The sequence below is a fragment of the Uloborus diversus genome, chromosome 1 (assembly GCF_026930045.1).
Source record: "Uloborus diversus isolate 005 chromosome 1, Udiv.v.3.1, whole genome shotgun sequence".
In the NCBI taxonomy this organism is placed as follows: Eukaryota; Metazoa; Arthropoda; class Arachnida; order Araneae; family Uloboridae; genus Uloborus; species Uloborus diversus.
In genome coordinates, this window is record NC_072731.1 from 245,174,831 (window position 1) to 245,193,189 (window position 18,359).

The window sequence follows — 18,359 nt, forward strand, 5'->3', positions numbered from 1 at the left end:
TTACTGGCAGGGTACACTGCAGAGTGAAGTGCAGTATTCTTTGTAATTTTTCGATAAAGACATCGCACATTGTTTGTCTTCTGAAATAAAAAGCATATTGTGATTTGTAAACACGTATTTAGTGGATAATCTTTACTAATAATAAAGCAGAAAGTCTCTCTGTCCGGAGGATGTCTGTAGGATGTCTGTAGGATGTCTGTGACGCGCATAGCGCCTAAACCGTTCGGCCGATTTTCATGAAATTTGGCACAAAGTTAGTATGTAGCATGGGGGTGTGCACCTCGAAGCGATTTTTCGAAAATTCGATGTGGTTCTTTTTTTATTCCAATTTTAAGAAAAAAACTATCATAAATTACGAAATAATCATAACGTGGAACCGTAACATGGGCACAAGCCAATTGGCGAGAAAATTCACCATACATTATTTGTAAATATACAAGCGAACCAAAAGACCTTTAATTTTTATATTACGGGCGAAGCCGTGCGGGTGCCACTAGTACTCAATATTTTTAATGGAAGAAGAATTCGAAATGGCATGCCTTTGAAGCCTACAAGCTTCATCGATACCTTGTATTTCACACAATGTCTGACTGCTTCCAATGCCATTGATTCTACATAAATTAATGCGCACACGTACGTATAGACATCAGCTTAGGGGTCATTCATTAATTACGTAAGGGTCCTTTGGGGAAGGGGGGGGTTGGAAAAATCTCTACGTGTCCTTACTTGAGGGGGTGAGGGGTCCGACCCATTCCTAAGTAAATTTTCCAAGTAAATTTTTTCGTAATATTTTCCAAGTCGATATTTTTTATTAGAAATTTTTTGATTTTATTCTTTGAGGTAAAAAGCGTATTAGGATGAGCTGTTTTTTACTTATTTCTCAAAAAATTAACAGTGAAAAATTTAATAAAAGAATCGCACTGTGTATGGCATGTCTTATTATTAGTTAGTATCACATTATTTTCAAAAAAATATTTGTCGGAAAAACATTCACTCACAATTCTTTTTATTAAATATTTCTTTTCACAAAAAGGTTTTAAAAAAATAATAACAATAGTCAATTTGATAACAATTCAAGTGATGTAAGATTCTTCTTTTGTATTATTATTTTGAAAAATGAAGTGGAATCTTACGTAAGATAGGGGGAGGGGGGTTGAAAAATCTTACTTACCCTTACATGGGGAGGGGGGTCAAAAATTGTCAAAATCATCCCTACGTAATTAATGAATGGCTCCTTACTAATTCGCTATTATTTATTCCGACATATAGAATGATTCTGACAGAGGCTCGTTAAAGCAAAATGTTACTGTAGCTTTATCAGAGTGGTTCCAAGTAACAAAACTAATTAAAAAACTAAGTTTTATTAAAACTTAAAAGAGAATGAAGATAACGAGGCAGTTACTCGTTCTTGCTAGTATTAGGAGGGCTGGCGGCTCCCTTTAACTGATGTAACATAACAACATGCAACATAAGCCAAAAGATACCAGACAACTTGCTTAAATAGGTGAGGAATACGTCGTCTTACGGCCATTCGCGACACTCGTATCGCATTCCGGCAAGGAAAGTGACACAACTTAAAATTTGAGGAAAATGGACTAACTATTGATTTAAAATCTAAAATTACCATAAAACTCCTTTTGTCCCACATGTGACGCTTCGTATACTTCATTAAAAAATAATCATTTTAAATGTTCATGACAAAATGTTTTGCTTAAATAATCACACATATGTTTGTAATTTGTTAAGCAACAAAAAAAAATTGTTCATTACCATTTTAAAATATTTTTTATAATGAAATATATGAGGCGTCACGTGCGGGACAAAATGACCGTTTTCCGTGGAATGGCTCAGTGACACATCGCTAAAATTTCATAATTTACAAGGAAAATTTTTGAACTTTCAAGTATGCATCATTAATTTAAACAAAAAAAAACTGTATACATCACTTTAAAAAAATTTTGCATGCACGGTGGTATTTGAAGCTAAATCGCTTAAAACTACTTTTGCGTAAAATTTTGATTTTTTTTCTAAAGTTTTTTTTTTTTTTTTTTTTTTTTTTTTTTTTTTTTTGAGCTGTGTCACTTTCCTTGCCGGAGTGCGATATATTAATTTGTTGAACTTATTATGACTTGAAATGGAACAAGAAAGCTGTCTCTATATGGATAGGAAGTTGCTGCAGGGAGTACAAGAAATACTTTACGAGTTCTGATGCAGGTTTAAGAAGGACTTATTCCCAAATCATGAAGCAATTCGTGTTTTGTTCCTAAAAAGGCTGAGTATTGTCTCCTTACGTATGGAAACATAGTGGGCTGACTGTCATGCATTCTTTTATGTGGTAACAATATCGATAATACACTTAACCACTTTGCTAGTTCCATGCGTTGCTGTGTGGTAATCTTAAGACTGAACCTAAAAGGTACAAAGTTATTACTGTAGAGAATTTTAACGCTGTTGTCGTATTATTTATTATATTTAGTGTTAACGTTATTGGGAACTAGCAACTGAAACATTTATCACGATGTTTGCGTTTTCTTTCTTTCAGTTTCATAAAGAAAATAAGTATAAAATGTTTAGGTAACTGGAGATTTTCTACCTAGCCCAGAGATAAGACACAAGAAACTCAATTACCTTCTGTAATTTGGTGATAGTCGTATGGTATGTCCTGGGAAAAAAGAACTACGTTGTCTGTCACATAATGATGGTCACACCCCGTCCGCTGCAGATACAGTAAGCATTCAACCGTGCATATCTAGAAGAACATATAAAACAAAGCTGTTTAATAATGATTTGATTCCATAAAATCAGTTATAAATAAAAATACGGACAAAAAAGAGAATTTAGGGACTCATTCAACTCGATTTTGTTTGGTTCGATCAAATTCTATTTTCTAGCAGCGCAGCGAAAGATTTCTTTCTGAGAGGGGCTAAGAAAACTCCTGGCTGCTGGATTGGTAGATACAATTGATCGTATTCAATTCGATCAAATTCTGTTAGGATTTAATGAGCCTTTTAATCTCACATAGAGGTTGTTCATAAAGGATATCACTTTTCTTCCCAACACATTTGACTCCCTACTCCGTTTGTCACAAAGTATTCAACTTGACCTCACCTCCCCCTCTCCCCGCCCTTCCCTTGTCACACGTCACTCTATATTACATAAATATATTGTTAAAAAAGGTTTTTATTTCATCCAAAATGGGTGATGTCACACTTTTTGTTACCCCCTCCCTCCCTCTTGTCCCAAACTGCCACAATTTTTAAGACTTTCCCTTCCCCCTGAAAGTGTAACATCAATTGAGGCAGTGAGAAGCAAAGGGATGTAAGTGGACATTTTCTTGAGTAAAACGACTATAAAGATAACGTCCTAAGTAGGCTTTCTTTCAATTTTTGTTTTTCGAAATGCTGTACAGCAGCACCTACCAAAACTACTAGTACAATCTCTTGCCCGAAGACAAAGGAGGGGTCCACCGCCTATTTGTACTGGTTATCTCCAAATTTTTAATTTTGTTACTTACATTCCTTTGCTTCTCCCTGCCTCAATTGTGGACAACCCCTTGTGAAAAAAGAAAAAAGATTTAATCTTTATTCTAAATTTGTATGAGGCACTTTTGTTCTTGTTCAATATTGCTCATATCTTTGAATATCTCATAGTGATTGTTGTTTAACATACCATGATCAATTTAAGTTTCAAGACTAATGAATCAAGTAAGTGGTAATAATGGGCAGTAAATCAATTTCACTGATTCTAATCAATTTATTGCTTTAAAATAATGGTAATGGTTGTCAAAAGGAAGTATTTACACATTGTTGAAACATTGCAAAGGTAAGTTAAAAGCATCAGACCATAACTTTACTACTGGATGAAAATATGCAATTGTTGATAGCATCAATATTTCAATATGTTTTAACAATATCTTTTAAATATTTCCCTACAATAGATCACAGTCAATTTAAAACGTATATTAACCGTTTCAATAATCTTCCAAAAATAAGGTCATGAGGAGCAAGAGGATGTAAATAGATTATTATAAGTTTTGAATAAAACACGTGCTACGTTCAAACCCTGGGGTGACATTCATTGAAGAGATTTTCTAAATTATGCATATCTACCATCAGGCCTGCTAATACCCCCCCCCCCCACCCCAAACAGATGAGAGTTTTCTCTAGCATTTGTACTGCTTTACGAAAACTGGCGTCAAGTTCTTTCTTGGCTTTTTTTATCCTACTTTCCTGTTAATGTTCAAGAAAACAAAGCACGAAAAAAGGTTTAGTATAGAGTAAAAACATCACTGAAATCAAAAAACGAAAAGTTCCAAAAATAAATAAATGTCTAAGATACTGAAAAATTTTTCGTTGAAATGTTATAGCATATGCAAATCCCGAACTAAGAAAAAGATTTACTTCGAATAAACTTTGTGGGAAAACTATTTTTGACGCTGAGTATGAACAACAAAAAAAAAAGGTTGATTTTTAATACAGGCATATTGTAAACAGTCTTAGCATTATCACTTACGTGGAAACATGAAGCATATATAATTCCTGAATTCAAAGATGTGTTTTGAACAAACTTTATTGAAAGAACTTTTAACGCCTATTATTTGGAAAAATACGTTTCGCTTTGGTCATTTTAAGGTTATTTTTGGTACAATTTCAAAAGAAAAACGGCAGCTTGGCACTTTTGGGAAACATGAAGCATACATAAATCCTGAACTAAAAAACAGATTTCATTTTAATGAACTTTATTAGGAAAGTTTTTGACGTTTAAACTAAGTCAAAAGAAAGGACTATTTAACTTAATTTATTCAAAGGTGTTTTTTAGAACCGTTAAAAAATAGCATTAAATTAAACCAGTAAAATCCTCAAATTTTCGCGTGAACTTTCTCATAAAATTTGAGGATTTTGCTCATCATAAGAAATTTTAACTTTCTGTGACTGACAGTTTTTCAGTCTTGTGGATACATTACTTCCCTTACTTTACATCAGGTATAAGAAAGTAATTAAAGGTGTTGCAAAATTTTGAGAAATAATATTTACGTAGACTTTACTTAAACATATTAAATTGCTTCAATACGCTGATGTAGCAAATGAATTATAGAATTACCCTTGGGGTTAGTTCCATACTTGACAGTGAATGAAATGGTAGATCATCATAATTTGTGCAATTCGTCATGTACGGCTTCGGCAGTAAATAAACACTATTCTGGAAAAGGAAAAAAAAAAAGTCAGATGACGTTAAATACAATGAAAAAAATAAATTTCCTTTTGCGTTATTTTGGAATTAAAAAAAAACCACACACACACACACACAATAGTTGTAGAATGGTAAAAAATATTGCCTGATGTTGTTTCGACCGTTCATCAAAAAAAAAAAAAAAAAAGCGCTAAACACCTAAAGCCGAGAAAATCAGTTATGTTTATAAAGATCATTGGCAACCGAAAATAACAATTGAAGATTAGCACAGCTGTAACATAGGGTTTATAGGCTTCGCAAACATTTGCGGCGAAATTTAGTAGCACCAATATTTAGGGCGAGGATAGCAAAGCGTGCCAAGAGAAGGTTGTTTTTCTTCAGTAATACTGCACTAGCAGAGAAATGTCTTTTACAGCTTTTACTTTGTTTTATTTATTTTTTTGAAAATTTTCATCCGAAGGGCTTGCCTGAAAAAATCCTTAAGTACCTAGAAAGGGTAAAAGGCTCTAGACTTGAGATCTTTTCTAGTTTGCACTGTTTTTTCTAGAATCCCCTGGCTGCACAGCCCAACGTTAGGAATAAGAGCGTCGTGAAAGAATATGAAATTTGTGATTGAGGTTAGGTGACTTGAGGACTAATGACTCCAATTTCTAACGTCACTCTTAAACACTTACGCTTCGTTACTTTTGCTGCATGTTTCATAGCGCTAGGCCTGAATCTGCATACCCGCAGACAGGGAGGGAGGGGGTGGGAGGGCATGCCCGTAAAGTGCCCAGTGTCCCAATAAATTTTTAAAAAATAAAAAAAAAAAGAACAGCACTAAGAGTTATTAAAGTTGCAAATATATACTGCTCGCCTTTGGGAAACAGTCATACAGATTTAGTCGCAGGGGGCCCAAAATTTATAGATCCGGGCCTATAACGCAAAAAGAAGCAAAGCCTTAACTTCTACTTCAACAGTAATTTTTGGAATCAAAGAATCTATCTTATTTTATAAGAAAGAGAGAGAGAGAGAAGCCTATAAGTACCTTTGTGACTGCTAAATTGTAGGAATGATCGGCATAGACGTGCATTCCATGAGCAAATATGTGTGGGTAAGACATATCTTCATGCACCGAAATGATGAGCCCAGGAGTTGTTTTACCCGGGCTCAAGTATTCGTCGTGCTCGACATTCAGCACCAAATCCATATCTAGAACAACAAAAAAAAGTATGTAATTTTTCTTATAAAAATTTACATATTAAAAAAAATATATATTTTTTTAAAGCAATCATGATTGCTTATTGCTTTCATTTCACCGCAGTTGATGTGCTTCCTATTTTATTTTTCTGTGCTTAGTATTAGTGATGTGCCGGATCGTTAAAAAAGTTGATCCGTGGATACGGATACGGATCCGCATCATTAGTGTCAAGATCCGCGGATACGGATGCGGATCTCAATTTTTTTTTTTACCCAATTCAACTATCCAAGTGTAAAATTTGTTACGAAAGGTATTCCCGTCAGAATAATGGCAGTTTCTTCAAAAAAAATGTGAACTGCGGCAAAAATATAATCAAGACTATGATTTACTCAAAAGAAATCTCCGTTAAAATTGAGGGAGAATTGGAAGGAATGGGTCAGCGTTGCATTAATGCTTAGATGGAATGTGAAAAATTATTTCTAGCTTACTCGGTAGATGTAGGATACAGGAGCAAGAGTGTAAAGCTGCTACTGGACAGGCTAGAAATAATTTTTCCCATTTTATTTCAGCATAAATGCAGCGCTGACCCATTGCACCGATCTTCTCCGACCGACGAAATACAGAGCCGGGAACACTTTTACAAACAGTAAATAGAGAATTTAGTCTCACTTTTTTTGAAGGATGCCGAGAAAAACAAAAATGAAGAATAACAGAAGCCCCAAATCAATAACGAAAACTAATATTAAATTAAAAATTAAAAAAACAAAACATGTCCCAGAGAGCCGACCTCATATTAAGATGAATTTCGCGAGTCAGAACACACATTCGTTAACAAATATGAACTGACAGCAGGTAAAAATTTTAAATCATTGAGCTTTTTCTCCTTATCTTCCGACTATGAAATCGCTACCAATCACGCGTATAAAGGTTTAGAATTGCAATTAAAATTTACTTAACTCTATCCAGCATCCAACAAACAACATCCAGCAACTAGCACTAGCACACAACATCCAGCATCAAGCACACAACATCCGGCACATAACACACAACATCCAGCATCCAGTACACAACATCTAGCTCGCAACATCCAGCTTTGATAAATTTGAATTTTGATATCTAGAATTCAAATTATGTTTTTCGCAATTTTTGTTGCGATAGGAGCCATTTGTGGGAACAAGGAACTCGCAAGGGTCCTATCGCAATTCGTGATTGCGAAAAATGTAATTTGAATTTTTAAAGTCAAAATTCATTTTTTTAAGGATATCATCTGTGAATATTCAAATACAATTGTCATCTGAATTATATTTCTCGCAACTGGCCTGTGGTGCACCAATGTAAATTGGTCTGAAAAACAACAGCTGAATATTGTCAGCCACATTTTGTTAGATCTTTTTAAAATTCAGATGAAGTTTAAAGCAATATTGTTTGTTAGCCTTACCTTTTTATTTTTTTCTCTTTTACGTTTTTCTGTATATCCAAAGTGTAAAGAACACAGTATCAGATTGGGAAAAACTTTCGATGTTCGTATTTTGGTAAATTTTTGCGTTTTATAAGGTGCCATTTTACTTATTTTTAAAAAAATGTCTGTATAAGTTTGTCTGCATATGGATGAACACTTTTTTTTTTTTTTGTGGGCATTCTACTTCAGAAATTAACGCTAGGATTCGAACATAGTTTAGTGCGCATTTGTCCACAATGAGAATTGACGCTGAGTTATGTGCAGACAGACAATCAAATACAGTTGGCTCTCTGTTTAACGACGCTCTATTTAACGACTTTCTCTATTTAACGAAGGCAGTCCCAGATGATTCACCATAGTGTTAAAAGCATTCTATTTATGGACGCTTTATACTTAAGGACGATTTTTTGTGGTCCCTTGAAAGTCGTTAAACAGAGAGCCAACTGTAGTTATTTAGACTTCTATTCTAAACACAGATAAATTCTAAAATGAATGGTATTGGTATAGCATGATTTGAACTGTACTTTAAAGCACCAATAGCTTTAACTGTGTTTGAAACGGATTTAACTTCAAAGTCTTTACAGAAAAAAAAACGCTTAAAATTTCGAGAAAAAGATAAAACTAAGTAGACGGACATATTTTCACCAAAAATGACAGAACCTTATTTTTTTACGTATGAAAATAATCTTGTATGAGTTGCAGAATGAACTTTTGTGTGTCTGTGTGCGTGTGTGTGTAAAATAGCCGTTTATGCAGGCATATAAGCAAGACTAGTCGACCCGTGCGGAACTCCGCACTGTACTTCGAATCGTTTCATAAGGCATTTCGCTCTTTAAAAATTTCAAAGAAAGAATATTAGGAAGAAAAACCGAAAAAAGTAAGCGCACAAGAGAAGGCATGTAATTTGAAGACATCAATAACAAAACCTCGTTAAATACAATGTTGTGATAATTCGATCATCGCTCCCCTTTTGGTTGTACGTATTTTCAATGCAAATATAAATATCATTAAAAGTGTGGCTGAGTGACACGTGAAAAATCAGTAATTTTGCATGTGAAAAAACAGGTTGTGGCAAATACAGTCCTGCCCATGTGAGCATCTGACGGAAAAAAAAGAAACATTAAAGAGATATTTAGTGGCACGGATTCGAACTGGCGCCATTCTGATTAACAGTATGACGCTCCAACAAATCTAGCAACTGCGCCTTCCTTTTCGAATGCTATTCATTGAAGGAATGCGTAATAAAACACAGTAAAAAAAAGCTTTTTGCCGAAAAAAATATAATAAGATCATGCGTCTATGTTTTGTCATTAGCCAGCATACGATTTAAAATTACTCGTAAAACACGGAATTAGATTAAAGAATGAGGAAGATCTCACGTAGCGATTGAAACAAACATTCTAGAGAAGTAATAAATTCGATTGAAAAAATAAGTGTTTTTATTTTTGAATATTCAACAATTTCCGACAGCAGGCTTCTTTAACCTATACGGCTTAAATGCCCGCACTTGTTTTTCTTTTAATCGAACACTTAAAATTCAAAACCAAAACCATTTGAACTGAGTCCGTTTTTTAAGTGTAATTTTTCGAACGTAGACAAACTGCTTTTTTTTTTTTCAGCCGAAAGCAGAGGAGTAGAAAATGATTTTTTACTAATGAAATTGATAATAATTTTAATGTTTTCTATCGTATTCGAATAAATAATTAAAGATTATTAAACTCGTAGTTTTAATTTGGCGTAGTATTTTTTCATTTGTACAAATTTCAAACACTGCTATTTGAAAAATCTACATTTCAGCATACAATGAAAATGTTTTTCTGCACAAAAAGTATTCCTTTGAGGTATATCTACTTTTTTTTATGCTTACATTATGCTCAGTGGTCTGAACGGATTCAAAGCTTTAAAAAAAGGGAAGAACACCCTTCGATTAGCAGTCAACTTATCTGAATGATAACTGTAGCCTGCATAAAGGAGTCGAAACACCAAATAGCATTCCCACTGCATTTATTTTATTACGTGTGTTATCTGTTGTATGTTATGAGTACATGTAATGCGTAATATTAATGTAAATTTGCTATTATGTCGGACAGCCCGAACTGGCCCGAATTTCAGACAGTTTATAGCCGAACGCTCTACCGGAAAAAAAAAACCCACAGGTTAATTTTAAGTTTTTTTTCTTGACGAGAAGTGTTTTTATTTTTGAAAATTTTTACAATTTGTTACCGCAGGCTGTTTGAACCTTTATGGCTTAGATGGCAGCAAGTGTTCATCATTTAACAGCACGGTTAAAATACAAAATAATTTGAACTAAGTTCTTTTTTAAGCGTACCTTTTCAAATGTAGTAAAAATGTGATACGCTATTTGTTTTTCTGCAAAAAGAAAAAAAATATATATATTACCCTTTAAATTGAGGTAGCAATTTTTTTATTTGTACAAAGAGTCAAAAACTCATTAGAAGAATCTATATTTCAACATACGATTTATTATATTTTACTGAACAAAAAACAATTCCATTGTAGTCTGAAATCTTAAACCTGATACTTATATTTTCGCTTACATTATGCTTTAATTTTCTTACCGGAGCCAAAGCTTTAAAAAAAAAAACCCTTACAATTGAGTATCAATTTAGCTCCGTGTTGCATCATGTTTTCATAACAGCTAGGAGCGTTTCTATCTCATGTATTCCCTCATATTTGATACTCATTGTTCATGTAATGCGCGATATTTTTCTAATTTTTTGATGCAGATTGTCCGGATGTGGGCCCGAACACGCATTCTCCTGGTTACCAGTCGAACGCTCTGCCGATCAAGCTATTCAGCTCTGTCGGTAACAGTGCAAGTTAAAGTTATACATTTAACTGGAAACCTCATTCTGGTTCGTTAAAACAGGTTTTTTTGCCCGAAAAAACAATTTTTAGACCGTGGGTCTATTTTTCGTCAGTAACCTGCACGATAAGCTTTAAAATAAGGTGTAAACCAAAGAAATCGATCAAGAATTGAGGAAAATCTCGCGTAGAAACCAGAAACAGGCTACAGAAATAATATATAAGGATGAATTCATGATATTTTTCACCTTTGAAAACTAAACATACACTTTTTACTTCTTTATGAAATGCTATTTTGTTATCAATTCTACCAAAACTGGATCAAAAATCTGTTTTGTAAAACTATTTTCCCTCATTTTACCACTGCTCTTAACATGTAGAATGGGGTTTAGAGCGATTGCATTGTTTATGCTTCTTGCCGAAGACATCACAAATGATGAAATGCCATTCAGTGTTGCCATTCACAGAGCAAAATATTTAATTTGCATCTTTACTCACGTGTTTTGGCAACGATATGGTTGATACCAAGCTTAGAGCGCAATTTTAATTCGCTTCTTGATTATCATAACGTGGAAACGCGGTGCAAAGATGCGCCAAAGAACATCATTTGTGACGTCATCAAGACCATGCTTTGTTTGAAAAATCGGACATTTTAAAAAATTCATTAAAAAATAACTCTTGGGAAAATGAAAGAATTTTCTGGGTCTATGTTATTATTTTTTGCTTATTTATCAATTTCAGTGACTATGTGCGGCAATTTAGCGGTGATGTAGTATTCAAAATTTATGTAGGAAAGTTTTCAGTTGAAACATAAAGTATCAAATAAAATCGAGCGAAATTTCTTTTTACCTTTAACATCTTGCCAGGCATCTGGCTCTGTGACCAACAGCTTCTGTCTTTCTCCATTTCCAGAAGCAAACGTAAAACAGTTTCCCAAATGAGGATCATACAAGGGAACGAAATATCTGTGTGTAAATTTAAGAAAATGGATCATAAATCGAAACCTTAAAAAAGTAAATTCAGTGCGAAGCAATACAATTTCATTAAAAATGTATCGTTTTCTTAATGTAAAGGTAACGCAAAGAAAATTTTTCGAAAAATCATTGAAATAAAATCATTGTAAACCGAACTCTAATCCTGAAACGTTATTTTGCCATGATAATTTAAACTAGTTTACAAAAGTTCTCAACTTTTGAGAAACAAAGGTACACTTTGAGCAATTCATATTTTTGTGCATCAATAACCATATGAGTTAGTGAGAAGCAAAGGGATGCAAGTGGCAAAATTAAAAATGTGGAGATAACCAGTACACATGGTAGGTGAACCTCTCCTCTGTCTTGGGGCAAGAGATTGTACTAGTAGTTCTGGTAGGTGCTGCTGTACAGTATGATTCAAAAAAAAATTTCAATGAAAGCCTACCAAGGATCTGATCTTTAAACGCGTTTTACTCGAAACTTAAAATAATCCACTTGCATCCCTTTGCTTCTCACTGCCTCATATGTACTCCCAGCAAACACACTTTAACTTTTTTTAATATGCGTTATATTAGTTAAATATTAACAGCTAAGCTATTAAAAATCAATTACAAAAAAGTAAAATTTAAATTTAAAGCAAAACATTTTTCAGTGGGCATTTTACGCTTATTATACAGACATTAAAATTAAAAGAGCCCCAATAAATATCTAGTGGTAACTGGGAACGGTGACCCTGTTTTGTTGACAAAGTTCACCAAAGCGTGGTTCTATCTCAATGAAAGTCTAAATCCTGCTTTATAGCAGTGCCTAATAGGGAGATTTTTATTAACTCTTGCCCCAAAACAGACGTGAACTTTTCCTCCCATTCGTAGTACTACAAATCTTCAAAACTGATTTTTGGCACTTAACGTTTTTGCTTCAAGGGACTCTAAATATCTTTAAAATGAATCATAAATAAATCAAACGAGTAACTTTTACCTCTTGTTACAACGTTACAAGTAAAGTCGTCTCATGATTGATATCTCGTGATTTATATTCACGTATCATTATAACTTAGCAATATAATATTCATTTTCGTGCGAAGCTATTCCTCCTATCAATATTTTAAATGCTGTTTTTCAATAGTAAACGAGCTGATGTGTGCATCACATGACTTCCTTTTACGCCAATTTAATGATAATAGCGCCTTGGAGTAAGCAAGGAAACAATAACATTTTCACCCCTAGTTTCTTGCGAACAAAAGCAAAAAAACGTTTTACACCGATTTATTTCCCCATTATTGGCAATTTTAATGTGATTCAGTGGTTAGTTAACTCTTTAACCAACTCTTCGGCCAAATTAAAACCAGATTTGAAAACAAAAAAAAATCGCAAAATATTCGCCATGTTGGCGACAAAACTTGGCGGCCAAAAGCTTGGCGACGTATCGCCAAATGTCTGACAACTTATAACACCACTTGAGTTAGCATTGAAATAACCAATGATTCCTCCCCCCCCCAAAAAAAAAAGGTGTAAAAGGCCCCTTAGAAACATCAGAACGCAACCAAAAGGAAGGATGCACAACTAGACCTTACTAGGAATCTACGTGCCAAATTTCAACTTTCTAGGATATACCGTTTTTAAATTATGCGAAATATATACGTACATACACAGATAAATACGTACATACGGACGTGACGAGAAAACTCGGTGTAATTAACTCAGGGATCGTCAAAATGGATATTTCGGGGGTCTGTACGTTCCTAGGCATATATCATGTGCGGTCGGGTCGAAAAAAAAAAATAAAACCTCAACATTCATTCGGGTGTGAGTAAAATAGAAATTAAAGTCGATTTTTGAGTGAAAATTTTTTTGCGAATACAATACTTCTTTTTTTGTAAAAGGAAGTAAAAAAACACTCACGGAAAAAAGTCAAGCCATACAATTTATGCAAAGTATTTTATCTAAAGGGTTTCTTACTTTAAGCAGCTTTCGGTGTGAAGTTCGGGTTTTCCAGAAAACTCGCAGCCAATAAGCATATCCTCGATTTGGTGACCTAACACTGACTTTTGGCCTTTTAGCATGAACTCAAAAGTTATGTTGAATATTTCTTCTTCTGTAAGCTGGAAAAAGTCGAAAGTAAGACGAGGGTTTCAACTTCCGAAAATTGTCAAAAATGTTACGTCGATAGCTATTTTGAAATAACTTTCCCATTAAAATAACAATTAAATGTAAACAAAAGGTGTCCAACCTTTTTAGACTCATCGCGATCCTTTTGTACAACGCTCTGAGGTTATGCTGTCTCTTCACTACGTATATTTTGACTTAATATATGGGGCATTCCAAGGTATTTTTGACATTTAAGTAGAGTCCGTAACGTGACCTTTTTTGCCATAACTTTTTAATTTACTGTTTGATTAGCATATTATTTTATTTTGATCTTTTCCTACCAACACACCAGCTAATATTAAAATAATTTGCAAATCAAACGGTAAATTAAAAAGTTATGGCAAAAAAAGGTTACGTTACGGACTCTACATAATGTCAAAAATACCGTGGAATGCCCCATATGCTAATTGAGGCAGTGAGAAGTAAAGGCATGACAAAATGAAAAATTTGGAGATAACCAGTACACATGGTAGGTGAACCCCTCCTCTGTCTTGGGGCAAGAGATAGTACTAGTAGCCCTGGTAGTTGCTGCTATACAGCATGATTTGGAAAAGAATTTCAATGAAAGTCTACCTATGAGCTAATCTTGAAACGCGTTTTGCTCAAAACTTGAAAATGTCCTCTTACATCCTTTTGTTTCTCACTGCCTCATGTGTGAAATTCTAAATTTATAGAGACATGTGGATGAACACTAAACAGAAAACCCGAAAAGAAAGATACAATGTCGAAAATATTTGCATGTACCCCTCAAGGCACATGTTTTCTAGGCACATCTTCACACATTTTTTTTTTAAATGCCAATTACTGGTTCCATCAATAAAGAATAAATAATTCGAATGGCGGTATTATGTTCCTTTGAGTTCCAAATCAGTAAGTTAATTTGCCGCTCTGGTCTGACTCTAGTATTACTTCTTAAGCAGCCGAAAATGCTTTTCTTCAAATAAGATTTGTGTCTTTTGTGTTCTTTTTAAATAACTGTAAAACATTTCTTCATGTTATATAGAAAAGTCAATAAAAAAAATAGTCGCATTATTTTTTTTTCCTTTTGAGGGGTTCCCGTGCCCCCTGGACCCCTAAAATCCTCTACTGTCTGAAGTTGCTGTTACAGCTGTATACCACCTTTTAAGTTCCTAACAAGTATAAGAGACGATTTGGCAAACACAGTATATTCAAATATCGAATACAAATGCGGCACGGTGCACACACAACTAAGGATATGTAATAAAACCGAAAACTGTTCACTAAAGCACACTTTGAATAAAAATTCAAACAGACACTTAGAACATATCGCGGTGTTCCTCTGGTTATATAACAAAACCGAAAATGGTGCAAAAATGCTCACTTAAGATATGCATGTTGATATTAATATCGAGCTTATATTTTCTTAGTAGAGGTACATAATTATGGCACCAAATAGTAATGAGCATTATTACATGCAGTACACCGATAGCCCGGTTACAGTTTCGTCCTTGTTACGGATTCATCAGTCTGGAATAGGGAATGACCGAGCTGGATGCAGATGTCATTTCATTAAAGATGAGAGTGCCGACAATCATATTTCAAACTGATGAGTCCATAACAGGGGGGAGGGGACGGTACTGTAGTTTGTGTATGGGATAACCGGGCTGTTAGTATGTTGCGTGTAGTTCTGCCTGAACCCTGGCTTAGGGCTGGTATAGCTTGACCACGAAAAGAAGGCGGATGACCTTGAAGCAAAAACATCATTTGTATCATTTGTAATGGGTTGTTTGTTATTATTTTGGAATAGATAGGATTAGCAAGACCATGCCTCTTACTATTCGGTGCTTTCTGGCAGATTCTACCAATTACAAACGATACAAATGATGTTTCGCTTCAAGGTCATCCGCCTTCTTTTCGTGGTCAAGCTTTAACTTACTGCTTAATGAGAATTATCGTCCGAAACTTCATACTGATAGGATTGCGTACGAATAATTAGATAATTTTCAAATAATTGGGTAAGTATCCTGACAGGTTTTAAAATAAATTTCTAGAAATTTTCATGCGATAATTGCCTAAAGCACATGTTCAAATACTTTCAAAAGTGCTCAGTGAGTAATTCCTAAGTAATCTGTGATTCTTCTAAAGTTTAAATATACAAAATTTATTTACACGAAGTTCACTCCCAGTTAAAAATATTTTTACCGTTTTTGGAAAACATAGATCGTTTCTTTATTATAATTATTAATACTTTTTTATTTGCCTTAACTCCAAAAATGTATAATGAATTATCTGAATTTGCATTGTCAGTGTTTTAAACACTGAAGGGAAATATATAAAATAAGGTAAAACGCCAGATACCTCAATATCTTTCCCTTCAAAGCAGCGATCAGGAAAGGCTTCACAGAATTTTGATCTTCGAATTCTGAAAGAAATGAATGAAAATAGACTTCCACTTTCTTTCAAAAACCATTTCTATACACTGTAGTCTATATTATCTTCGCCTTTAGTAGCAGAAATGTTTTATATTAATCTTTTATTAATGGCTTGTTATTTTCTCATGAAAAAAATTTGGGCGATTCTAATAACAGCATAGGTAAAAAAAAAATTTCCATCAAAATTTAATTTTTACCCATGTTTTAAAGAGAAATTTAAATGATAAATGTCAAAATTTTGAAAACAAAAATCGACAATTAAAAGTAAAATTTGAGTGTTGCTTAATAGCTTAACTGAAAAAACTTGAAAGGAAGAAGAATCTTTTAATTGTTAGAAATAATATGCTGTAACATCTCGCTTAGTGGTGCTCATACAATTATTTAACATTTTTTAAAACCTTCATAGCTGAAAATTATTTAAAACGTATTCTGAGAGTATTTTTAACCTATTATTATGATATGTTATTTTTTAACACAAGAAAAAATATGAAAAATGTTGCACAGCGATGTTGCAAGACTACGCGATGTGTTGAAAGCTAAAGAATCATCAGGCAGAATGGGGTGGTTTCCAATATTTTTAAAGTATTTTTTCTGAAAGAACATGCTTAAAAACATAGGATCAAGCAATTTTTTAAATAATTTGTTTAAGTTTAATATTTAAAAAAAAAATTACTTAAATCGGTGATCTTTCATTGTTTACATTTCTTGCCGATGACATCACAAATGATGAAATGCCATTCTGTGTTGCCATTCACAGAGCAAACTATTTAATTTGCATCTCTACTTACGTGTATTGGCATATTGGCAACGATATGGTTGAAAGCAAGAGTTGAGCGCAATATTTAATCCGCTTCTTGATTATCATAACGTGGAAACGCGATACAAAGATACGCCAAAAAGCATCATTTGTGACGTCATCAAGACCACGCCTTGTTTGAAAATCGGACATATTAAAAAATTAATTAAAAAATAACTGTTGGGAAAAAGAAAAAATTTTCTGGGTCCAAGTTTTTTTTTTTTTTGCTTATTCTATCAATTTCAGTGACTAAAAGTACTACTTTTGACTGAAGGAAACAACCCCATTGAAGCACCAAATTTAATCAATTCAATTCACAAAATCAAATCATTACACGTAAACAAAGCGATGAGGATGAGAATCTAAACTGTTAGTACACTGACTTAAAAGCTTTCATAGCTTGATTTCTTTTCATCTTCATCACCAGAGTTTTTTCTATACATTTGTATCTATAATAATGTAAAAATATTTCTCTAGTTCACTCAGGTATTTTTTAAATGCAGACGGAAAATATACTTAGTTCGTACCTTTTCCATGCTGTGTTAAAGTGACAATAAAAAAGAAAAGATTGATGTTTGTTATTGAATATTCTGGAGACAACTGTTCTTTTCAACTAGTTATCTTCAACTTAGAATACGTTTTGCTACACCACTGAAAATAAATTTATTCCAAAGAAGGAGTTTCTACATCTGATGGAGATTCTAATGTTAAACATTCACCTGACGGTTTCAGTATCCATTGACAGCACATGATTTTTCCATAAGTGGTTTTAAAAAGACAAGGTTATTAAATTTTATTTCAATGATGGATTCACAGAATAACGCTCTTTGTTGTTCTCACCGATTCAAAACTAGCACACAATAGTGGAAAAACTTGATTCTTTTGCGAGGACAATCAGACTCTAAAATATTTATTTTTCGGCAAATAAGAAATCGACCACAAGTCTTACAAACAGACTTCTTGAGACCTTTGAATCATCTTCCGACACAAATAAAAACTATTCGTTCATGTTATCCAGGGACGACCCAAACTTAAATTTTTGGGAGGGCGGAAATTCACAATTTGCCGAATAGAACATCGAATTTCGCCAAATGGACATCCAAATTTCGCCGAATAATGGTAAATTAACCAAAAGGAACTCCAAAATTTTGCTGTATGATGGTTTTGCCGAATAGAATTCCAACTTTTGCCGAATGATTAAATTTTTACCGAATCGTTAGACAAAATTTGCCGAAGAAGGAAATTTTGGAAGGTCACAGAGTCAGTTCTCTTGATCTCCCATCGGGATGGGAATGCTCATAATGTTATCATTATCAAACATATATATGAAAAAAATACCTAAGAAATCAAGTTAACCCTAGCGAAGTCGCATTTCCTTTTGCTACGCTAGTGCT

At 33.8% G+C, this 18,359-nt stretch overlaps 1 protein-coding gene across 1 annotated transcript in view; it reads right to left on the reverse strand.

Moving 5' to 3' along the window:
* LOC129234221 (amiloride-sensitive sodium channel subunit beta-2-like) overlaps positions 1–18,359 on the reverse strand; it is an 84,098-nt gene that overhangs the window by 31,900 nt on the left and 33,839 nt on the right. The window contains exons 2-8 of the mRNA XM_054868153.1: positions 16,096–16,159; positions 13,588–13,730; positions 11,505–11,620; positions 6,218–6,381; positions 5,101–5,199; positions 2,629–2,749; positions 5–80 (exon numbers count right to left, since the gene is read on the reverse strand). Of these exons, the coding sequence (XP_054724128.1) occupies positions 5–80; positions 2,629–2,749; positions 5,101–5,199; positions 6,218–6,381; positions 11,505–11,620; positions 13,588–13,691 (680 nt within the window). The 5' untranslated portion in view covers positions 13,692–13,730; positions 16,096–16,159. The remainder of the gene's footprint in view (positions 1–4; positions 81–2,628; positions 2,750–5,100; positions 5,200–6,217; positions 6,382–11,504; positions 11,621–13,587; positions 13,731–16,095; positions 16,160–18,359) is intronic.